Source organism: Myotis daubentonii, chromosome 18, assembly GCF_963259705.1.
Source record: "Myotis daubentonii chromosome 18, mMyoDau2.1, whole genome shotgun sequence".
NCBI classification, from domain to species: Eukaryota; Metazoa; Chordata; class Mammalia; order Chiroptera; family Vespertilionidae; genus Myotis; species Myotis daubentonii.
Genome location: NC_081857.1, coordinates 8,621,699 through 8,645,785, shown reverse-complemented (window position 1 = coordinate 8,645,785; position 24,087 = coordinate 8,621,699). Strand labels below are relative to the sequence as shown.

Below are 24,087 nucleotides of genomic sequence, written 5' to 3'. Positions count from 1 at the left end.
CCTTCTCCATGGATGGACTCAGCGGACATTCCGTCCACCCTCTGGGGGACAGTGCAGGACGGCTGATGCTCACTCTCGGGTCAAGCCTCTGCTCTACAATTAGCATCTGGGGAAGACCTCTGAGAACAAAGGCTTTGCTCCTCTCTCACCTCCTTCGCAGTCAGCAAACCCCCTTCATCCCGATCGCCCCTGGCCTGGGCAGGGCCCGGCCCCCAGAGCGGGACCCAAGAACCTGATGCCGGATGGAGCTGTTCTCTCTGGGGGCTGCCAAAGTAGGCGCCACCAGCCAGGGGCTGCTGAGAGCTGAAGTGTGATTAGCGTGACTGAGGAACTGAATTTTAAATGTTAATTAAGCTACATTTAAAAAGCCCACGTGACTGGTAGGAACTCTTTTACATAGGGGGAACCTTAAAGAAAAGGGGGCAGGGCCAACCCCGATTGCTTACTATGGAGCAGACTCCATTCCCAGTCCGAGGGGAATAGCCAGGCGAGTGGGAAATGGGGGGACACGCACAGGCAGAGATTTTAGTCTGAAGCCGTGGTCGGCAAACTCATTAGTCCACAGAGCCAAATATCAACAGTACATCGATTGAAATTTCTTTTGAGAGTCAAATTTTTTAAACTTAAACTATATAGGTAGGTACATTGTTATTAACTTAATTAGGGTACTCCTAAGGCTTAGGGAGAGCCTACACTCAAGGGGCCAAAGAGCCGCATGTGGCTCGCGAGCCGCAGTTTGCCGACCACGGGTCTAAAGTGAAGAGGTTCCACAGGGAGAACCAGAAGGCCGGCTGGGACTCCAAGTGAACAACCATTCTTCCTCTTCGGGCCACCAGAGACCCACGCACAGGGGCCTTCCAGCCCTTGGCCTGACCACAGAGCCGGCACGTGGTTCTGAGCGTCTGGTCCCCCGCGGAGCACGGTGGCACCGCGGGCACACTGGGTTAAGTGCTGACTTGCCCACAGCCTGCTTTCTTTTAGAGTCCAGGCTGGAATCATTGTGGTTTTATAGCTGGAAGGGATGTCGGGGGTCCTGGAGTCCCCAAGTCCTTCATTTTAAAGTAAGAAAACGGGTGGTGGGGGGCGGGGGAGGGAGGGAGTCCTAATATAAGGTGACAGAAGATTTGACTCTGGGTGGTGGGCACGTGGTGCTATATACAGATCTTGTAACGTAGAAACCCACACCTGAAACCTATACGTTCATGGTGACCAATGTCACCTCAATCAGTAATAATAATAATAATGATGATAATAGTAATAATAAAGAAAAAGAAAATTGAAGAACAGAGAGGAAGTCCCTGGCTCAAGGCCATTAAGTAAAGCGGAATCGGGGTTCAATGCGTAAGATGTAGGGGCAGAGTGACGTAAGCCCCCGCCTCAGCTCTGCTTTTATCACTGTGCCATGAGCAAGTGGTTTAATGTCTCCAGGACTCGGCTTCTTCATCTGTAGAATGGGGATAGGGAATGAACCTCAAATGGTTGTAGCACAAAGCGTGCAGAGTCGCCATCAGCAGAGGTGACCGCTGTTGTTATGGTCACGGTTGTGTTTCTGACAGACAGCGAGGCTCCTGCCCTGAGGCAGGGCTGTTTTCTTCTGTGCAGCAGCTGTTTCCAGTCTGAGTCCGCCCACTGATCAGGACTCCAGGTAGGGCTCTAGGAAGATGAATAAAAGCCTGTGAGCCCATTCTTTCCATTTTGGCTGTAGCCACCTGGCTGTCCAAGGCTGGGAAGGGGTTAAGGTGCCCCCAAAGCTTGCTGGGAGGGCAGCTGGCTCAGCGGGCACTCGGCCTGGACGAGAATATAAGCACTCTTGGTGTTGCCCAGGCAGAGAGGGCAGTGTGGAGGGAAGCTGCTGGAAGAGGCAGGGGACATCATCCACCCTGGCCTCTTTCCCAGGCACATCACAGTGGCAGGATTTTTTATGATTCTGACCCAGTGGGGATCCCTCTACTTGGGGAGGCTGCCAACCCACGCCCTTCTGAATGGCAAGGTCCTCCCACAGGGACAGAGGGAACAAGTGGCATTTATGGAGCAGCACGGAGGAAAGAATGTGAGCTTTGGAGGCAGCAGCCCAGGCTCGCATTCCGGCTCCGACACTTCCTGTGTGACCTTAAGCGAGCTGATTAACCTCTCTGGGCCCCGGGTTGGTAATCTGTAAAAATGTTCAGGATGATGCCTATTGTGCAATGCTGCTGTGCAGAGGAAATGCGCTCACAGTGGTGAGCTGTGTAGCCCGGAGGAGGGAAGCACTCGCTAAGGGGTAGCTGCTGCTGTGAATTCTCTGGGCCGAGTCCTGGGAGGGGAGGGGGGCCTCCTGACTGCCCTGTTGTGCTGAAGCAGCAGCATTGCCCGCAGCAGCAACTATGGAAATAGACCCTTGATAAACAGGAGCGAGTCAAATGAATGAATAATAACTGGGCCCTCCGCTCTATAGGACCCAGCTGACGATATGGCTGGAGAGATTCAGACCTATTTTTTATAAAACCGCGGGCATTTGGACCAACCAGAAAGGTGGCGCTGTTGTGAAGAGAGCCCGCACCTGTTTGCCAACCTGTCAGCCAGGGGCCTCTTGCACCCCAAAACGAATGATCTCCCCCAGATCCTGCCTCGGGTTCTCAAAAGACTCCTTCACCTCTGTTCGGGGTGGAGGAGCCCTGTTTGCTGGGGAGACAGACGCCGCCACGGGGGCTGTTTTGGAAGGGCGGGCAGGGTGACACAGGTCACTCAGAGACGGGCGGCCAAGCCTCCCAGGGGAACACCCAGGCACCTCTGGGCCAAAGTCAGCTTCCTCAGCTATTCAGTCCTTGCTCCCTCGGCAGGTCTATGACTCTCCACTCAGCATTTCCATGGACAATTTTTTTCAGAAGTGCTATTAGAAAATTGTTTAAAAGATTATTTTCCCGGGACTGATTTCCTAGGTCCTCGGGGTCTTGTCTCGAGCAGCAGAATTGGGAGTGATAACACCGGCCTGGGTGCTCATTATCTGTGAGGCCTGGGCAGGTGACCCACCCTTGGCTCCAGCGTCCGCGGCTGTGATGTAAATTGTCCGTGGGATGATCATGAGGACCCTCCCAGGGCCACCCCCTGTGTGTTCACTGCTGTACCCCAGGGGCTGGCACAGAGCCCTGCACAGAGTAGATGCTCAATAAACGTTTGCTGAATGAATGAGCCAATCCTGTGAGGTGATGACTCACTTGGTCCCTACTCATTGGTATGGGCTGGAAACAGACTGATAAGAATAATGGACAGAAAGGGTGAAATGGCCCTAACCGGTTTGGCTCAGTGGATAGAGCGTCAGCCTGCGGACTGAAGGGTTCTGAGTTCGATTCTGTCAAGGGCACGTACCTTAGTTGCAAGCTCCTCTCTGGCCCAGGCCCTGGTTGGGTGGGGCTCATGCAGGAGGCAGCCAACCAATGTGTTTCTCTCACATCAATTTTGGTCTGTCTTTCTGTTTCTCTTCCACTTTCTCTAAAAACCAAGGGAAAAAATATCCTCGAATGAGGATTTAAAAAAAAAGGGGCGGGGGGAATGCTGGTTTGAACGCTGTTGGCTTCTCCGAATTTTCCTGGTTCTCCCAGCGCCCACCCCCGCTGGGTGCAGGTCGGGCTTGCAGGGCTGAGCAGGGCAGGAGGGTGATTCTGTGCTTGTGTTTTCTCACAGGTTTGCCCAGGGGCTGGGAGATGGATTCCACCCGGGAAGGAGCCGTGTATTTCATCAAGTGAGTAAGGTGGCGCTCGCTCTGGTCTCCCTGGTGGGCCTGCCTTTGTGCTGGTCACTGGTGCCTTCGGGAGAGGGGAGAAGGCTCAGGGGCCTGGTTTCTCCCTGAGGGCTTTGCTGGGGCCTCTCCGTCGCCAGGAGGTGTCCCGGCTTCCGAACGAGCTGCAGATAAAGATGGGCGTGTGTGCATGTGTGTGCGTGTGTGTGAGGCGTGCGTTTCTGTGTGTGTTGATGTTGGCTGGCGAGAACCAGTGTCAATCGTGGGAAGTTTTCGAAGGTAGGGCGGGGCGGGTGGAGCGCTGGGCTCGGCTGCATGGGTGGGAGGGAGATGGCTAACAGAGGCAAGAAGCTGCTCCAGACACAGGACAAAGGGTCCGAGGAAGGAGACGTGCACTGGCTGCCCTGAGAGGCAGGAAGTGAGCCGGTGGGCGGGGAGGGTTGAGTGGGGTGCACACACAGGCAGGTTGGGTGGCCACCCGGCTGCTTCCCTTACTCCTGCTCTCCTGGGGGGCGGGGCATTGCGGTCCTGGCAGTGACAGGTGTGTGTCCAGGGGGTTGGTCAGCCCCTCAGTGGGCTGGGATAGCTCATGCTCTCAGCAGCCGAAGGGGCCACCCTTGATGTGACCGTGGAAGTAGCTCTCTGGGCCGGGGTGGCCCACATCTACCCGATCGGGCTCCTTTCCCTTCGCCTCGGCCTGGGTCTCGCCACCTCCAGGCTGGGCCCTGGCTTTGCTCCCGTGGGTGAGGCTCGGCATGCTCGGGCCTGTGGGCCTCTCCGTCTGGCCTGGCCTCAGACTCTGCAGGGCTGGAAGGGAAGGCGGCTGCCCAGAGGGGGCCCCTGCCCAACCAGGGGAAGGGGCCCCTCTTTTCCCCTCCCCCTCCCTCTCTTCTTTGAAATTCTCAGCTGCCTATACCATGGGGTCACCTTTCCATTTCCACCCCAAGGCCCACCAGCACTTACACCAGCTTGACAGTTAACCAGATGCTGAAAACAAAATCAACACCCAAAGATGATCTGACAAATCATCTGTTTTAGAAATTGTTGTGATACCACGTGGCTCTCATAGCCCGAGCTTCCCCTGAAATGGAACCCAAATCCTTCTTGCATCGGTTAAGACGTCTCTCCTTTGCTCCTTGAAGATACCATCTTAGCACTCGATTGTGTGTGCTTGGCTCTCAGGATTGTTGGCTGAGCACTTTCACATGTACCATCTCTTCTCATCAGTCCCAAATGGCTTTGCACCTGCTGTGGTCTGGCCCTGTCTTCCTCTCGCACTGCTGGCCAGCCACGGTGGTTTTCATTTTTCTTTTTCCTCATCACTCCAAGTTCATTCCTACCACAGGACCTTTGCATTTGTGGTTCCTCTGCCTGGAAACACTTTCCTCCCCTTCTTGCCCATCTGCTTCAGTTACCAGCTACCTTCTGCTTCAGCTACCAGCCTAGAGCACGTCGAGTTCTGAACTCATTGCCTTCCCATCATCAACACCTACCCCACACAGAAGAACCCTTCGAGACAGCCTCAAGCCAACCCCGCCTCAGCTCTCCCAGGTATCTCTCAGCCCACCCACTCCTCATCCTGAGTTCATGCCCACAGGGGCTCTCACCTCGATCATCCTGGCAGCCTCCACCCATATCTTCCTGCCTCCAAGCCATGCTGCCGCAAGAATGCTCTTTTCCTACGATGCAAATTTGGTCATTCCTTTCCCCATTGAAAACCTGTCATGCCTCCAGCTCCAGGATAAACTGAGGCACCCATCAGGGCTTTATCATCTGGCTCCTGCCTTCTGCAGCCTGGCCTCCCACACTCCCCAGTTTGCCAGACCCAATGGCTGTGGTTCCCTTAACACTCACCTCCCTTCCACGCCTCCCAGCCTTTGCAAGTGCTAATCCCTCTCTAGCACCACTTGTGTCTGCCTGCGAACACTGAACTCTTCCTTCAAGACTCTGCTCACTGCGTCACTTCTTTGGGGAAGCCCACCTATATTGTAATTGCTCGTTTGCACATGGTCATTTTCCCTAGATCAGTGGTTCACCGACTTGAGTGTGCCTCACAATCTCCTGGAGGGCGTGTTCAGACAGATAGCTTGGCCCCACCCCTCGAGTTTCTGATTCAGAGAGTCTGAGAATTTGCATTTCATAACAGGTTCCCAGGTTATGCTGATACCACTGGTCCACGGACCACACTTAAAGAACCACTGTTCTAGACTGAAAACTCACCAAGGGCAGGGTGAACACATGGTCGGACAGTCTGGAAACAGAGATGATATTATTTTATTACATACTAGAGGCCCGGTGCACAAATTCGTGCACTGGTATGGTCCAGTCGGCCTGCCCCTGATGGGGGCCATTGGGGGCGAGCCGGCTGGGGCTAGGGGCAACAGGCGGTTTGCCAGCCGGCCCTGCCCCCAATTGGGGTGGGGGGCCCCCTTGGGGGTGGGGCCGGCCAGGGCAAGGGGCCGTGGGCGTTCCAGTCATTCTGTCATTTGGTCAATTTGCATATTACCCATTTATTATATAGGACTAGAAGCCCAGTGCACGAAATTCATGCACATGGGGGGGTGTCCCTCAGCCCGGCCTACAACCTCTCCAACTGGCAGTCAGACATCCCTCTTGAATCAGGACTGCTGGCTCCTAACTGCTCACCTGCCTGCCTGCCTGATCTCCCCTAACCACTCTGCCTGCCTGCCTGGTCACTCCTAACTGCCTCTGCCTGCCTGCCTGATCTCCCCTAACCACTCTGCCTGCCTGCCTGATCACCCCTAACTGCCTCTGCCTGTCTGCCTGATGCTCCTAACTGCTCTCCCCTGCCATCCTGATTGCCTCTAACCGCCTCTGCCTCGACCCCCGCCACTGTGGCCTTGTCCGGAAGGATTTCAGAAGACGTCGGTCTATCCAGTCTAATGAACATATTACCTTTTTATTAGTACAGATTGTAACTAACATCAACAAGCCATCTATTACGCATTCTTGTCTGTTCCCAGACTTGTTGGCCACTCCACATATCAGGAGCAGCAGGGGACTCTAAGAGCTGAGCACCTTACTACATGATTTCATTTAATCCTCACTCCAGTGTTGTCAGGGAGATGCTATCATCTCTAACTATTCGAGCAAGTAAACTGAGGCTTCGTAAAACTTGTTCAGTGCCATGAAGCTTGTACAAAGCAAAGCTGGGGCCCAGCCCCACATCTCCCTGATTTCAGAGGTTGTGCTCTTAGCAGAATGCTCCACTGTCCCCAGCATCCCTAGTCCCGGGTTCGGACAGTGGGGGTGGGGGGGTGCTCAACAAACCCTAACTGACTGCATGAATGAATGAACGGCCCTCTCTCCTTATTTGCAATCAACTCCCTGAGAAGGTTTATGACGTTTGGTTGGTGGGTGAGTTAGAAGCTCTGAGGACGCCAGCCATGCATCCCAAGACGTAATAATGAAAGTGAGATAGCCCTGGCCTGTGTGGCTCAGTGAGGGTTGCCTATGCACCAGAGGGTCTCAGATTTGATTCCCGGTCAAGGGCACATACCTGGGTTGCAGGTCCCATCCCTGGCCCCAGTGGGGGCGTATGCAGGAGGCAATCATTCGATGTGCCTTTCATCTCTCTCTCTCTCTCTCTCTCTCTCTCTCTCTCTCTCTCTCTCTCTCTCTCTCTCCCCTTCCTGCCTCCTTCCCCTTCCATCACTCCCCTCTACTTTCCCTAAAAAGCAATGGAAAAAATATCCTTGGGGGAGGATTAACAACCAAAAGAAGTAAGGTATTCAGACAACGTGGGAAGTTTTTTTTTTTTCTTCTGGCGTGGATGAGTCAAATTTCAATGAACAAATATTCACATTTGCCCAGAGTCAGACACATAGAATTGTGTCAGTAAGTCCTTCCCTTCATGGCGCTTGGGAGATGGTTCTCATGGGATCCACAACTGGTGTCATTGCTGAAGCGTGCCTGTGGTTTGAAGGTGGTGCAGAGAAAAGAGCAAAAGCAAAGGGTTAAAATGTGGGTAAAACCCATCGCAAGCCTCGTGCGTGTACCACACGCTTCCAGGAGAGGGAACCAAAGCACACACGATTGGCCCGACTAAGGCTTTAAGGGGTTGGCTCAGACTGCTCCTCAGGCTGACCCGGAGGCCCTCCCGGAGCCGGAGCCGGAGCCGGCAGAGCCATCTCCACCATCCCCTGCCACATCTCCGCCATGGGGGGTCTGGCAAACTTCTTTCAAAGCTTAAACATCTGGCTCTGCTCCCCCTGGGCCTGCTGAAGCCGCCAGCTGCGGAGCTAGCCAGTGCTGCCTCCAGGAGCGCCTCTCTCTCCGAAGTTGGTGGGGAGGGAGATGGTGCAGGGACAGAGCCGCACCCCAGCTGACCCTTGCTCCCAGTCTGGGCCCCTGCTGCTCCTCCCACCTGGGTGCGGTGCCCCTATTGGCCATGCCCACCTGGCTCCAAACCTCCTCCAGCCCAGGGAGCCCCACCCAGCCGTTGTCACTTCCTCCTTGTTCTGGTCTGAACGCTTCCGCCAAGAAGGTGCCAGAATGGGCAGTCCCTCCATCTGTGCCTCTAGCTCATCCAGGAGTTGCTTGCTCATCGCTGCACAGGGGCTGGGGGAGGCAGGGACGCAGAAGCCAGGGCTCTGTCCCCCGGTGGGACACCCCAACCTGTGGGACCCCAGAGCCAGCAGGTTCCCCGGGAAGGGCAGTGGAGGTGCCAAGAGCTATTCTGCTGACTCCAGAGGGCAGAGGGGACACAGGAGAGGTCACAGGGCAGCATACCTGGTAGTTAGTGCCTGTCCTAGCTCTACCCTCCGAAAGGCAAATGACGCCCATGAACAGTAAAGAAGGAGACAGATGAGAGAAGACAGTGGTACAGGGCTCATGTGCAGACAGAACACGGAGGCTCCGCAGTCAAGTAACTTGTTCAGAGCCCCTCGGCCAGTGAGAGATGGAGCTGGGGCTCACACTCAGGCAGCCCCGCCAAGGTCCCTCTCATATGGCTCCCCTTTGGCTCCCCAGTTGGTGTGTTCTGGGAGGGAGGGAGGCCCATGTAGACGTGGCCTGGGTGAGGAATGGGCAGGGCACGTTTGAGGGGTGGCTAGCCGGTCGAGGTAGTGTCTCTAAGATCCCGTGATGGGAGTGGCGTTGACCCCTGAAAGGCAGGGAGTACCTGGATGTTTGGAGAGTTGTGGACTTTCTCTGAGCATCGGGGCTGTGGCTCTCGAGCAGAACGCAGACAGAACCACAGAGGTATTATCTTAGGAAGCCTTCCTCCACCTCCTCCTCACACTCTTCCCAGCTCAGATGCCTTCTCCTTTGCTGCAGAAACAGAGAATTTCGATTTGGCCAAGGGAGTCTATTTTCTCTGCTCCACCTTATCGTCCTGGTTGGAGCTCTAAGACCCTCTTGCTGTATCTCCCCCATCTTCTCTCCAGACGAGGGCACTGCCCCCCCCCCAGCAGTCCTCCCTTTGGCCCTCAGCCCCTAAAGACACCCAGAGCCCCCAGAAGCATCAATGCAGCCCCTCAAGCTTCTCGGGGGATCTGTGGGCTCGCCTGCAGCCCCCGCTCCCTGTCTGCCAGAGAGGAAACCCTCTGAGCAGGCCCATCTGTCTGTCTCCTGCCTTTCGCGGCTGCCTGAGGATTTTGTGGGATGAGGCCTGGGTCCTGTCCCCCCCCCCCCCCCCCCCAGTGCTGTAGTGTCTGGCCCCAAACTTGCGTTGCTCCATTGGCTCCTCAAGGCCAGAGCTGCCCCAGAGCCTGCACCTTTCCTGTCTGGAAGCCAGCTCTTCCCTGCCTGCCCCGTGGCCATGCCAAATCCTGGGGAGCCAGGACAAGTGGGTTGGGCTTAACCGGTCCCACCTGGCACCGGGCCTGCACCCAGGACTTCTCTGCCATTGCAGCCGAGTGGCCTTCCCATAGCTGATGAGCTCAGCATCTCAGCTGGGCTGGGGGGTTGGGGAGGGGACCGCGGGATCCTCCTCCCACTGAAGCTGCAAGCAGGTGCATGCGGCTCTAACCCGAGGTCTCCAGCTCTGGCTGGCTGCTCTGGGACGGGAAGGACAGTCCTTTCAGTATCTCTCTGTGGAGTGGGAGTGGGGTTTGGATCAGATCCCTTAACGCCCCCTCCCCCCTCCCCTCCCCCTCCCCCCTCCCCCGCAAGAGGGCTCCTCCTGAACCTCCGGGGAAGTCTGCATTTCTGATTCTTCCATAGTAGAACATGTTTTGTTTTGTTTGTTTTTTTAAATAAAGGCTTCAGTTGGTAAAAATGATGCTTATACTCAGATTATATTTTAAAAGGCCCACAGAGAAGGATAAGTAGTTGTATTTGAGTGAAGAGGTTTAATTTAAAAAATTAAGTTGTTCTATTAATAAGCATTCAAAACAGAATAACCCTGTGGGTGGGTCCCGCAGGCGCCCCTCCTCCAGCCCCTGCCTGTGAAATGTGTCTGTATCAGGAGGGACCCAGGAGCGCACCTGTTTCAGGCTGCAGCTTCCGGGTCTCTGGGTGGGACTGGCCCAGTGAGCTGGCTGGGAAGCTCGGGGCGGGACGGGGGCACCCCATGTTCGCTCCATCTTTCTGAGTTTGGTTATAAAACTCAGTATTTCTATTGCACTTATCCATTGTCACAGAGATTCTATTACTTCTCTGGCATCCACAAAAATGTGAAGAAGAGAAGGGAACCGAGGGAGGGAGGTATAGAGAGATATACAGACAGACAGATGGATAGATAGATCTCCTAATGGTATGGGCTTCTCTACAGCAGAAACAAGGCTGCAATCCTGTTGTCTGAAGCCCCCCTTCTGCCTCTGACCCTCATAATGCAAAACACAGGTGCCCCCTGGGTCAACCAGCATCTTTGCCCAAGGTCACTGGAGGCCAACTTGGGTTGAGGATCGGAGCTCTGGCATCTTGTCATGGGCTGCAACCAGCTCTAGAGTGTTCTTTCTTTAAATTCCTTGTGCTGGGGGAGGGAAGGGGGATGTGAAGGCACCAGGGCCCTGGCCAAGCCCTCTTGACACCCAGAGATGTGCCCACCTCTTGGGTGGACAGCCACAGAGGTGAAGGCCGCCAGAGACAGGCCTGGTGAGCCAGACCCCTGGGCACCTTCCGGCTTCCTGCACTCTGGTGGGAGAGCTGAAGAATGCAGCTTGCACGGAAAGTGGTCCAGATCCCCTTTGGGGGGCAGCCTTGTCCCGGTGGATGAAGGCCAGGAGGGCTGGGTGGCAGCACCCCTCCCCTCCCAGGCAGGCAGCACGGGTGGTTAACAGCTTGTCGCTGGTGTGGATGGAGTTAAACCTTTCCGGGGGACTATTTACTCCTGATCCTAAGTGACAGCTTGGGGAGGGAGGGTCACGTGGCCCTGAAATCCCCTCGGGAGCCCACGGAGCATGCCCAGCTGCTTCTGCCTGGGAAAGATGCTGGATCCTGCAGTCCCCACAGCAGCATCCTCGCCCTGCGCCAGGGACCTGCCAGCTGGAGCGATGGCTGATTAGACCAGCTCGGATCCGGGGCTCCGCTCTTCCGCTCTTCCGAAGGGCCCTGAGGGGCGGGGAGGAGGACCCCAGCTGGCCAGAGCTGGGGGAGGGGTGCTCGGGGGCCCAGAGAGTTATAGCTTTCAGCGAGGGGCTCACACCTCAGAAGCCGGTGAGTCTGTTTTGATGCATCATGTAGATGAGGTGGGAGGAGGGAGGTTGGGCTCTGGTCCGGGCTGGCAGCTGCCTGCCCTGTGAGTCTGGGCTGCTGGCGCTGCCGTGTCACTGCTTTCCCCTCCCTTATTCTTGGCAGCGTTACTTGGGGATCATGGATTCTGAGAATGCTAATTATAGCCCTCTCTGTGACCCCCACCAGGTGCACCCCCCCAGAACCCCCAGGAGGGGGCTGCTGTGTTTAAATTGCACCTCCTAGGTGGGGCCAGCTTGGGGAGGCCCCCCAACTAGCTAGAGCAAAGAGGCGAGCCCCACCCTGCCTCTATTCTTGCCAGAAGGACTATGCCGATGGCCGGCAGGAAGGAAAGATGGAGGGAAGGCCCGGGTCAGGCTCAGGTGGGCAGGGCTGAGGGTGTATGTCTTTTATGGTCAGAGGTTGGGCCCAAGATTTCCTGAGGCTCTTGGGCTCCTAGGGGCATCTGATCTCTGGGGTCTATGATGAGGTGGGGAGCACCTGAAGGACCTGGAGCCTGGTGTGTGAGGGCATTGGGGGGGTGGGGCGTGCTAAGGGGGCAGGTTTACAATGTTGGGACCAGGCTGCAACTGGATAAGAGCCTGGGGCTTCTTGTGTGAGATTCTGGGTGAAGGAACGAGATTGGGGAGCTGGCAGAGAGGGGGTGGGGGGCCCTTTGTAACCACAGGCAAGCCAGGGGAGAGCCAGGATGGAGGGAACAGTCCTAGGGTGCAGGGGGGAAAGCAGTGGGTGGGGATGGGCTCAGAATCAGAGTCCAGGGGATTGTGGCCTGCAGGGCTTGGCAGACCTTCCCCATCCCTGTAGGCCCCTCGCCCCCAACCCGGCGGTGTGGGTGGTGCGCTCCACTGGGAGCCTGGGGGGCCTGTCTCTGCCTGGGCCTGTGGTCCAGATGTCCAAGGGGCAGCACAGGCCACTGCCCACAGATCCCCCATCCCTGCCTCCAGGTCCCCCGGAGGAGCGTGGCCTCCACCTCATTGCAGCCGCCCGGTAGCATGGGCAGGACATGAGCAGGTCCTTTGCTGGAGAGGAGGTGGGAGGAAGGGCTACAGCCCTGGGCCTGAGGCGCCAGCCGCCTCCAGGCGGGGCAGCAGGGCCGAGTGGACTGGAAGCAGGCAGCTCTGTGTCTCCTCCCCTCTCGGATGCTGGGCTACAGATAGGAATCATGAAAGCCCTGGGCTTTCCAATCAGGGGCACGGCGACAAATGTGTTACTCGGAGTGTAATTAATCCTGGGCTGCACAGGCTCCGGACAATGGGGGGCTTTTTTGCTTTTTTATTTTGCCAGGTCGGCTTCTTTTCCTTCTGTGCAGGAAGGTGACGGTGCACGACGCATTACAGATAATTACCTTCACCCCGGCTGCCTGGGTTGAGTTGGATTCTTGCTGCTCAGTGTAAATGAAGTAATTACCGAGGAAGTCAGTGAGCCAGGCAGCCAGCCCGGGCTCCTGGGCGGATCCCAGGGCCTGTAGGACTGAAAAGCCCCCACCAGGCCAGGCCAGGCCTGTGTCCCAGGGCTCAGAGGAGGGAGCTGGCGGGGCTCAGGGCCTGGACTGGGAGAGATCGAAGGAGAGTGGGCCCCGACGAGAGTGAAGACGCACTGTGACAGCCAGTTCTGATCAGCAGGTCTCTCTGAGCCCATTTCCTCTCTGTCTCCCCACAAGCCATTTAGGGAGGTTCCCTGAGGCCCTGGGCACTGAGCATTCCCACGGCCCCCTCCCCAGGATGGTCAGGAGAAAGGAGGGAGAGACTGGGCCGCAGCGGCAGGAGTGGGTCCTGGTTCCTCGAGGTTTTGCGCAGGTCTGAGCTCTGGTCTGAGGAGGTCTGGGAGCCAGCGCATCCATGAGATGACTTCGGCAGGCCAGGCTGCAACCTGTTAAAACCAGTTAGAGACGAGAGAACCTACTTTGGGAAACATTAGAATAAACGAGGAGCAGAGAGGAAGAGGAGTTGAGAGGGGCTGAGAGACGCTGCTCCCGGGAGCCCTCCACGCACCTCCCAGTGTAGCATCAGCTGACCTCATACACCGATTCTGGTCCGAGCGTTAATAAGAGGGAGTTGGTGCACCATCCTCGGGGTTGTGGAAGGAATGCCCGGCTGGAATTCCAAGACGTGGGTTCCAATCCTGGTGCAAATGAGCAGCTGTGTGATTTGTAGCAAGCCTTTGTTTCCTGGTGTGAAACATGGGGTTGGTTAGTATCATTACCCACCTATCCAGTCGACAGCTGGGTGAGTAATGCCTATGGAAGTGCTTTCTGAACTGCAAATAATTACACGAATGTCGGTTAGTATCAACATGGGTGTTTGAACAAGTGTATCAGAAGGCGACGCTTTGACAGCAAGGCCAGACAGGGGCGGAGGGGGTTCGCAGGAAATGTGTTTGGGCAGATGGTATTCAGGGTGACTGTCAAACTCTCCCAGGTCACTTGTTTAGTCTCAGGTAGCGTAGTCCTTACTGTGTGAATTCAGAAAGTTGGGCCAGGCAGTCAGTGCTGAGCTGACAAGCATTCAGGGACCTTTACTCCTGCAGGGCCTAGGAACGCCCTCCATGCGGGCGGGGAGGTCCCTCCTGAGCTCTGACATCACCAAGTCCACCCGATCTAGCTCAACATTACCTGAGAGCCTAAGTCTACGATTGCAGGTGCCAAGTTGCTTTTAATTAGTCTAATACCTGCCTGTTAAAATCAACCTCGCCTCTGGTGGAAAGGTCATTTTTCTGATTTTGCTTGGCTCCCGAGTCCTCATCAGCACCAGTGGGCCATCCAAAGACTGTAGGCAGGCCTGCTTGCCTCAGCTGAAATGTCGGCTGCCCCGCTGGGGAACTGAAGAGTTCATAGCTGGAAGGGAAACCGGCTTTGGGTGAGGTGGGATGGTGGGGTGGGATGGTAGGCTGATGGAGGGGTCGTTAGACTTGTTAGGATCATAAGTAAGGTCGAGAACCCAGGTTCCCTCCTTGGAATCCAATGTTCTCCCCCCCCCCACCTTGAGCCTCAGTTTTCCAATCTCTAAAATGGGGGTAATAATTCCTGTCCTGCCTGTATCACTGAGGTTCAAACAAGTTCTTGTAGGAAGTGCATCTGTCTGTAAAACAATGCAACATGAAATGGCTTTATCACATCAAAGTGAAAGTTCTTTAAAGTTTATACAGGTGGTCCCGGTGTGCCTGACTACTAGTTTCTGGACCTCTGTCTAGTAATTCCTCGTTCCCACTCAGTCTTCTCACACTGTCCACACTCCCCCAAACCATGGGCGGCTTGAGGGTGTTAGCACAGAGTAGTGGGTGCTCAGTGAATGTTGGTTGGGTAATAGGAAGCTCTGGATGAGAGGACGTTTGGGGAAACAGTCATGAGAAGCCTCTGATGTCAGTGGGGGGGGGGGGAGGCGTTTGTTTCCCATCCTGCTCAGCCTTGCCCCTCCCTTCACTAGACAGGGCTGCTTCAAGGCAAGACATGGTCCTAGTCATCTTTGTCTTTGTGATGTTCCATGCAGAGCCCAGGCACAGAACAATTGTTTGATAACTGCTACTTGAGTGAATGAATGAATGAGTGAATGAGACAGGGTAATGTGGTACGAGTGCATGGGATGGAGAGTCAGATGAATAGGACTTGGAATCCTGGCCCCAGCACTTCCTTTTGGCAAATACTTACTGTATGTTCACTATATACCAGGAAGGTGCTAGGTTGCAAATATGAAGTTTCACAGTCTAGTAAGGGAGTAGACGTGTGAGCAAACAATTGCCTGTATATGATAGAGACATATGCTACATATATTGGTGGGCAAGAACTGAGAGTGATAGATCTCCCAGAAGAGCCAGGGAAGGGTTCCCAAAGGAGGGGACCTGAGGGTGGGTCTTGTCAGCTTGGAAAAGTCACATAATTTTGGGGGGTGTCGGTTCCCTAAGCTACTATGTGAGCAGACTAAAGCCTCCTTCATAGAGGCAAGGACGAAAAAGAAAATATGAATAAAACATCTGATACCAAAAAATCTTTTTTGAAAAATATATTTTTATTGATTTTAGAGAAGAAGGGAGAGGGAGAGAGAGATAGAAATATCAATGATGAAAGAATCATTGATTGGCTGCCTCCTGCATGCCCTTGCTGGGGATCGAGCCCCCAACCTGAGCATATGCCCTGACTGGGAATCGAACCAGTGACCTCTTGGTCTCTGGGTCAATGCTCAACTGCTGAGCTACACCCGGCCTGGCTGAATAATCTATAGATATAAAAGGCTAATATGCAAAGTGTCCCCTCAGGAGTTGGACTGGGAGACCAGGAGTTTGATCGCTTGTTATGACGTGTGCTGACCACCAGGGGGTGGCGCGGAATGAAGGAAGGCCTTGGCTGGCAGCCGGCCGCTGGGGAAGGGAGGCCCTGGCCAGCAGCTGAAAGGAAGGCCCTGGTTGGCAGCAGGAAGGCCCCAATCGGCCCTGATCACCGGCCAGGTCTAAGGACCCTACCCATGCACGAATTTCATGCACTGGGCCTCTAGTCTTTTAATAAAGGTTGAAAATATTTCCTTGAAGCCAGGCCAGGTGGGTTGGGGAGGGACAGGAGCCAAGACCTCAAGGAATCTCAGAAGCTGGTCCATACTTCATCTTAGCTCTGCTAATTAGTACCTACGTGGCCTTGAACAAGTGCCTTCACTTCCCAAAGCCTCAGTTGCTGTACCTGCAAAGTGGGAATACGTTTGTTTCGTGGATCAATGGAGAGACCTCACACAAGGTACTTAGATAGTGCGTGGCACATTGTAAGTGCTAAAAGTGATAGCTCTTCTTTGTTATTATTACCAACATAGTTCATGGAGAGGCTCGCTGTGCAAAGACACACACATGTTGCATGCGTGTTAACTCTCAGATGTGCTCAGAGGGGGAGGAGGGGGAGGGGGGCTCAGGGTTAGGCTGAGTGACAGCCAGTGGCTGCTCAGTCTGAGAAAATTCCTTGAGGCGAGGTGACTGGAACTCTTGAAAAGGTTGGAGGGACCAGGCCTGAGCAATGAAACTGGGGGAGGGGGTGTCATCTTGTGGCTCATGCCCCAGGCTGGGGGAGTCTGCCTCCTGGGAAACTAAGAGGTGGCCCCCTGACAGCAGCACATAGGTCCTCCTCACCCCCATCTCCACCCCTCACCGGGGCCAGTCCTGATGGCAAAATCGCAGCGGCTCAGTTGCCTGGCTGGTCCCCTGACCTTCCTGAACAAGACAGCCTGGCAGCCATGCTGGGTTGCCGTGGTAACTGGCAGCCTCCCAGCTGGGTTTCCCCGGTAACCAGTTAGCTGGTATTGGAGGAGGGGGTAGTGAACTGGGGGGAATCAGCCTCAAAAGAGGCAGAGAAGAACAGGGTGGACCAAGAGGAAGACAAACCCCAGATGCCCCCAGCACAGCCCTCTCTTCTCACCCTCACCGTATGGGGAACGCCTGAGAAAGGCAGGTAGGAAAGGCTGCCATGCTGTTTCCACCGTGTGTGTGTGTGTGTGTGTGTGTGTGTGTGTGTGTGTGTGTGTGTGGTGAGTCATCTTGGCCAACGCAGGACGCTGGTAGATGCGATGGGGCGACGCGCAGGCGCTCTCTTGGGCCGTGACAATGGCAGCGTGGTCCGGAGGGGAAGCCGGGGTGTGGGAACCTAGCTCTCCATCCTGGTCCTCCGCCCCCTCTTTGAGCTCTAGCTTCCTCACCTGTAAAGTGGAGGTGCTAACGTGGACTTCCAGGGGCGTTGTTTGGGGCAGTGCCTGACAGTGTCGATGGTGGTCCCTCCTCACCTTCCAGGCTGGCTTTCTACCCGGTGATGCTTTCCAGCCCGTGAGCAGCTGGCATGGGAGAACCACCCTGGTCTGAGCCCAGCCCATGGCAGGGCATGGAGGTGGGAGGGTTAGAAAACTCAAGGAACCAGAGACATGGCGCTCACCCTCACGGAGTTACTGCCCCAGCCTGCCCAGGGCTGAGCAAGGAAACTGGGGTCATCTTGTGGCTCGTGCCCCAGACTGGGGAAGCCACCTCGTGGGAAACTAAGAGGTGGACCCTGACACAGACAGAAGCTTCCTTCCCTCAGGCACATGGGCCCTCCCTTCTGCGAAGGGAGCCAGTCCTGATGGCAAAATTGCAGCGGGAACATCTGCAAGAAAGTGTTCAAAGTAACGCCTGAAATGTTTTACTAAAATCAGTAGGAATAAGTTTTTCATCGCAACCCAGCAAACACATGTGTGTTACCTTTACTGCTAGTTTCCTGTTACATTCACACTAGTCTGGTCTATTTTTTAAAAATGTATTTTTATCGATTTCAGAGAGGAAAGGAGAGGGAGAGGGAGATAGAAACATCAATGATGAGAGAGAATCACTGATCGGCTGCCTCCTGCACGCCCATTACTGGGGATGGAGCCTGCAACCCGGGCATGTGCCCTGACTGGGAATCGAACCATGACCTCCTGGTTCATAGGTCGAAGCTCAACCACTGAGCCACACTGGCTGGGCTAGTCTGGTTTATTTTGTGTGTGTGTGTGTGTGTGTGTGTGTGTGTGCTGTTGTTTTTTTAAAGATAGTCTGGCCCGGCTGGTGTGGTTCAGTGGTTGAGCATTAACCCATGAACCAGGAGGTCATGGTTCAAATCTGGGTCAGGGCACATGCCCAGGTTGCGGGCCCGATCCCCAATAGGGGACGTGCAGGAGGCAGCTGATCAATGATTCTCTCTCATCATTGATGTTTCTATCCCTCTCTCCCTCTCCCTTCCTCTCTCTGAATCAATAAAAACATATATTTTTTTAAAAAGATAGTCTGACCCTCCAGCGTGATTTCACACCCACCAGCGGGGTCGCTGCCTTCGGTTTGAGGAACACTAAGAGAAAACACAACGTAAGCTCCTCAGGCTTCTCTCGCCTTCCGTGTGGAATGTTTTCTGGTTGGATCCTCACAACTCCAATCCGTGTGCTAACAGGTCAGAGGTCACACGAGTTGCCCAAGGTCTCCGTGGCTCAGGTTGGCTGCCCAGTTTTTCCTTGCTGCAGGCGGAATGGAAGGGTTCTCTTTACAGAAGGAGAAACTGGGATCTAAAAGCGAGGCCCTGGGGCTGAGCCTAGAAGTGGGTGCCTCTGGCCTGTTGTTACCGGGAGGGGAGAGGCTGGGTGTCGGGAGAGCTGTGAGCGGTGAGGCTGGGCCCCAAGCAGACTGGGTGGTTCTCCGTGTTCCAGGAAGGGAAGGGGAGGGCGGGTCTGGCTTTCCCGGTTGCTCCGAGGGGCTGGGCACTACTGTGCGGGAGGAAAGGTCTGTGTCAGGGTCCAGGGGCCGAGCCGCGTGCCTCAGGCTTCTGGGGGATTTTCTGCCAGGAAAGCCTTAAGCCAGTCCCCAGAGAGGCCCGTTTGTAATTGTCTATCTCCTGTTTGACAAGGGAGATGATAGCAGGAGGCCTGCCAAGTGCGGACTTGACCACGGGGTCAGTTCAGCTGGGGGAGAGCTTAGCGCCAGGCAGCGAGGTGAGGAGCGGCTGGGCGGGAGGGGCAGGTGTGGCTCTGGAAGGCCAGGCCGGAGGCGGACCCTCTCCATACGTATTGGGCTGAATTAGAGGGAAGGCCTGGGATCGGAACCGGGAGCACGTGGAGGAACCCACACGGCTCGGCTCCATTTCACCCGCGCTGGGAGAATTCTGCCCATTTGCCATCTCTCAGGCCCTGGTTTTCCCATATGTGGGCCCTCAGTGGATGGTGCCAGGCTCCTCCCTTCCTACCAAGGACTTTGCCCTTTGCAAACAGAAGAATGGGCAAGCCAGGGGGCATTTATGGCTGAGAGGCAGTTCTGTTCCGTTTGGGTGTATCTCCTCTCAGAGTTTACAGGGCCTGCAGCACAAAAGGCTGCTAGCCGCATGGCCTGTGGCGCTGGGAGGAGATGGGGGGGTGGGGGTGGGTGGGGGGGCATGGGTGGTGCTGCTAGCCCAGCCGTGTCCTTGCCTCTCTAGGCTTCTAGTTAATTTACTCGGCAGCCGTTAATCTGAGCATCAAGCCCAACCTTAGACAGAGAGCAGACAGAGGTATCTCGTCAGACTCCTGGTTTCAGGCTCCGGTGCCTTTGTAATGCGTCAGCCAGGGTGGTGGGTGCGGCGTGGGGTTCTGCTGGAACTCTAGTGGGGGGTATCTTTCCACCTGAGGCTGGGTGGACAGGGGCAGGGGCGATGGTGAGTGTCCGATAGGAGAATCCGTACCTGGGATCGCCCAAGCGGGTGTGCCTGATGCTTGAATAAGAAGCGATCACACTGTGAAGGTGGATGAGACCTTGCTTGTGGGGACCCTGATCCCTGCACCCGTATACTCGGATGTCCCCAGTGCACTCTGTACTCTGTTCCCTCCGGCTTGTCCCAGGGGCTCTGATGACCCCTTTGCCCTAGGAAGGATCTGCATGCCTGAGAAGATGGACTCAGAGGTGGGGGAGCAATCGTAATTAGAATTTACCAATGTCCTCGTGTTTCTGCTTGAATGAAGGCATCTTAGCCAGGAAGACCGTGGGGATGGGGCCAGGGGGAAGACGGAGGACGTGGCGATCTGTCTGGCTCCACTTTGTCCTGACACCCTCCACGGTCACAGCTATTGGTGGCGGCTCAGGACTGCCCAGCTGGCCTCTTCCTCTCCTGGGGGAGGCAGGTGGTAGGTGGACACTCTCTCCTCTGCAGGAGCGAGAGTGTGTGCGTAGGGGGCTCGCTGTTCATGTGCCCGTAGGCAGGGCCCGCAGCTGCTCATGGCCTGTCAGGGGCCCTTCAGACCGCGAAAGAAAGCCACGAAGGCAGAGGCTCGGAGGCAGGGCTGGGCTGGGCAGGAGGGAGAATCAGAAGCCATCTCTAGTGCTGGTCCTTCGCTCCCCCCTGCCCACGTGCTCCAGGAGGGGGGTTACCTAACAAGGCAGCAGACCCCCCCACAGGCTCCTTTTGAAGTTCACGCCTATGTCTTCATTGAACCCAAATAACCCTCTTCCCTGATACCCTTCATCATGGTCACTTTGAGAGAGAGAGAGAGAGAGAGAGGATGTGGATGGTGGCAGGGGAAGCTGGGTAAGCTCTTCCCCAGTGCCTCTGGTCCCTCACTATTAAGGTCAAGAGACTCAGCAGAGAAAGGAGTGTTTGCTCCAGTGGCTTTTTTTGGGGGCGGGGGAGCAGGGGAGGGAGCAGCTCTCGGATGGGAGGAGGGGAAACGGGAAGGCTCATGGCTGGTGCTGCTGTCCTGCTCAGGGCAATGAATGCTACGGTGTCCCTGTTAGGGTGTGGTGGCCCAACCAGCTCCCCATCTCTCCAGGACTGCGCCGTGGGTGAGGCTGTACCCAAGGCACATGGGTCCTGAGCGGGAACAAAGAGGGAGGTCCCCAGACCTGCCTCCTGGCAGAGCCCAGAGGTGAAGAAAGGAGGGAGAGGAGGGAGAAACAACCTGAAGAGCAGGAAGGGCAGCCGGGCGGAGCTGGGCACAGAGGCGGAGAGGGCTCCCAAGGAGGGAAGCCCCGAGGAGGCGAGGGTCTGAGGAGGCAGCGTGGGTCAGGCGGGGTGGGGCTGCCTCTGGCCATCTGTTCTGAAGGCAGAGGGGCACATGGCCACGGAGAGAGTCCAGACCCCAGAAAGGACTTTACTGAATTCCAGTCGGGCCCAGCATCTTCCAAATCTGGTGTCGTCAGAAGCAAAGCCACGTCATCCACTCTTAGACTGACTCAGTTATATTTTTTTTAAGTGACCTTTGGTTGGCTGAGACAGCCAGCTGGAAATAGTTGTTCTGAAGCATTTTTAAGCACACATGTCCTTCTCTCTGACACATTTGTATATCCCCGCAGTAACCAGCACAGGCCTTACAGTCGCGGGTGCTCGCCCCTGCCTTCCCACCTCCCTGGACAGTCTGCTTGGGGACGGGGCCACACGCAGAGGGTCAGAGGGCAGGTTGCTCTCAGCCCATCCTTTCGGGGCTGAGATTTCAGATTTCAGCAGATTCTTGGGGGTCTGGGGCTCCGAACACCTGCACAGTCGAACCCCCACTTATAGCTAAGTCTACCCTCTGCATATGTGGATTCCCAATGGAGGAGTTGACCTTGAGCAACAAGATCAGTTGAAACAAATCTGCGCGTATGTTGGCCTGAGCAGGTCAAAGCCGTGTTGTTCAGGGTCCGCTGTATTTCCCCACCGAGCTCAGAGCCAGGCCCACGTCTCCGGTCACTGGCGGAAGGATGTGCAGGGTGGATTGGATCGCATCCTTCTATGCCTTTTTCCTTGGACATGTGGGCTTGTCACTCACGGGGCACTCTCATAACGTCGACGAGGCACTGGCCCACAGTGTAGCTTGGGTTAGGAAACACTAAATCTCATGTACTTTTTATGATAACGCTACATTGAAAGGAGCGAGCTATTTTCAGCCTGCTTAGAGGAGTTCATCCCTCCCACAAGAACCTCGTGACATAACAGGTTTGGGAAAGGGGTGTCATTTGCATAATTCCCACAATCCTTTGGCTCAGTTGATAGCTGTCCTGGGTGATTGTCCTCTGGTCATGTCCTCTCTACCACACACACCAGAGTTGGTGGGCAAGCCAGTAAGTGTAGCTCCTTTAAACTCTGTGCTCTGGTGTCAGAGGCCGGCTTCCTAAGTGGACAGACCAAGACAGGAGAGGGACCTAGGGTCTCGCCTTGAAAGCAACCTTCCATTCCTTCCACGTCCTCATAGCAGTCGGCTTGCAGGGCCCTGACCGATGGCCAGCCGGCACACCTGCACCCTCCCTGACCGGGAGCCCTGCTCTGCGCAGCGGCTCCTTCCGTTGATGGACAGCGTCAGCTCCCTGTCCTTTCCTGATGGTGGTCTTATCCTTTCCTTTTTCTTCTGTTTGGTTCCGGTTTGGCATCGTGGCCATTCCTTCCTGGGCTCACTGGTTTGTCATCCTCTCAAAAGTCCGAAAGTGTCCAGACAGTATGACACAGTGGGGAAAAGTAGGCTCTGGGGTCCCTCGGTCTGAGTTTGCACCCAGCTTCACCCTCACCAGCTGTGTTCCTCTGGTTATAACCCTTATCCTCTCTGAGCCTCCATTTAGCCATCTGCAAACCGTGAGTAACAATGGTGGTTACCTCCTAGGATTGTGGAGAGGGTTAAACAAGTTAACATGGAGAAAGCTTAGTAGAACAGTGCCTGGCAACTCCAAGCCCACCAGGGCATGCTGACCTCTCCTCTCCTCCTGCAATGGGCTGTGTGGAACTGAACACGGTCCTCCAGGTGCGGTCTGCTCAGCGGGACCGATGCCCTCCATTGACCATCTATCTCCACGATGTCAGGCTGGGCTTGCAAATCACCGGTGTTTAAACGGAGCTCATTGTCCTGGAATCCTCAGGTCGCTTTCCCATGGGCAGCTGTGAGGTCAGATTTGCTCTCTCCTACAGAAAAGATGCGTCTGCGTCAGAGGGAAGGTCAGTGTCTAGGGGAGCCCAGAGCGGCCCTTTATGCTGGTTCCAAGCGCACATGTCCCCCTGCGGAAGCAGTCTGGCCCTTTTGAGTACACTGCTCTGCCACTGGAGCTCTGTTTGGAAAATCCCTTGACCCACGCTGGCCTGAAATAAAATCCCCTGCTCCGCCGGTCATTTCTCCTTCACTCTTCTCTGCACGCGCCTGTCCAGTGAGCTGAGCATGTGCTGTTGGAACCTTCCTAACATCCAAATGTCCAAATCCAGCGCCCCTACTTCTCCTGCTTCCCGAGGTGCCCCGCGCATATTCACAGGTAAACCTCCGAGACCCTCTAAATCAGTGGTTCTCAACCTTGGCTGCACATTAGAATCACCTGGGAATCTTTTTTAAAATCCTGATTTCCAGGCCTCATCCTCCGGAAATTCTGTTTCTTTGTTACTCATGTTGTGGCCCCGCCCCATCACGAAGAAACAGAATTTCCGGAGGATGCGGCCCAGAAATCAGGGTTTTTAAAAAGATTCCCAGGGGATTCTAACGTGCAGCCAAGGTTGAGAACCACTGCATCTACAGCACCGAGGAGCTGGCGAGAAAGGCAGACCCTCAGGACTTACCCCAACCTACCGAATCCGAATCTGTGTTTGAACAGGTCCCCCGGAGACTCACATGCACAGGGAAGTTTGGGAAGTGCTGCTCTGCATTATTCCGCGTGGGGTAGGCATGAGGCTGAGGGGAGGGGAATCCCATCTTCCAAGATCTTTCGATCAGTCCTGCTGACCAGGCTCCTGGGGTCAGACACAACACTATTTCTGGCTATTTGATCACAAATCCTCCGCTCTCCTCATTTGTTTCTTGGAATGCCGATAGAAAGGTTTTTATAAAAAATTCATACATTAAAAAAGTCTAGATTGTGTTTTCCCTGTTTTTTCTTTAAAATATATTTTTTATTGATTTCAGAGAGGAAGGGAGAGGGGAGAGAGAGATAGAAATATCAATGATGGAAGAGGATCATTGATTGGCTGCCTTCTGCACGCTCCTTACTGGGGGATCGAGCTGGCAACCCTGGGCATGGGCCCTTGACCAGAATCGAACCTGGAACCTTTCAGTCCACAGGCTGACGCTCTGTCCACTGAGCCAAACCAGCTAGGGAATGTTCTCCCTGTTTTATGAGTAACATGCTCTTGAGCACATCTCAAACCTTCGGATTATGTACAACGGGAACCTTTTAAGTGTTAAATGTAGGGCTTTGCATTTATGATACATTTCATTTGCTGATGTGAGGCCATCGCTATCTCCGACTTCAATCCCCATTCTGTGGACGTGTGCTAGCCATCCTCC

The 24,087-nt window shown here is 55.2% G+C and overlaps 2 protein-coding genes across 3 annotated transcripts in view; both read left to right on the top strand.

Moving 5' to 3' along the window:
• Positions 1 to 24,087, top strand: part of LOC132220668 (pleckstrin homology domain-containing family A member 5-like) — a 58,037-nt gene that overhangs the window by 6,769 nt on the left and 27,181 nt on the right. For both annotated transcript variants that reach the window (XM_059674023.1, XM_059674024.1), the window contains exon 3: positions 3,661 to 3,718. In XM_059674023.1, coding sequence (XP_059530006.1) covers positions 3,661 to 3,718 — 58 coding nt within the window. The remainder of the gene's footprint in view (positions 1 to 3,660; positions 3,719 to 24,087) is intronic.
• Positions 11,312 to 24,087, top strand: part of PLEKHA6 (pleckstrin homology domain containing A6) — a 113,885-nt gene continuing 101,109 nt past the window's right edge. The window contains exon 1 of the mRNA XM_059674018.1: positions 11,312 to 11,335. The gene's annotated coding sequence lies outside the window, so the exon portion shown is untranslated. The remainder of the gene's footprint in view (positions 11,336 to 24,087) is intronic.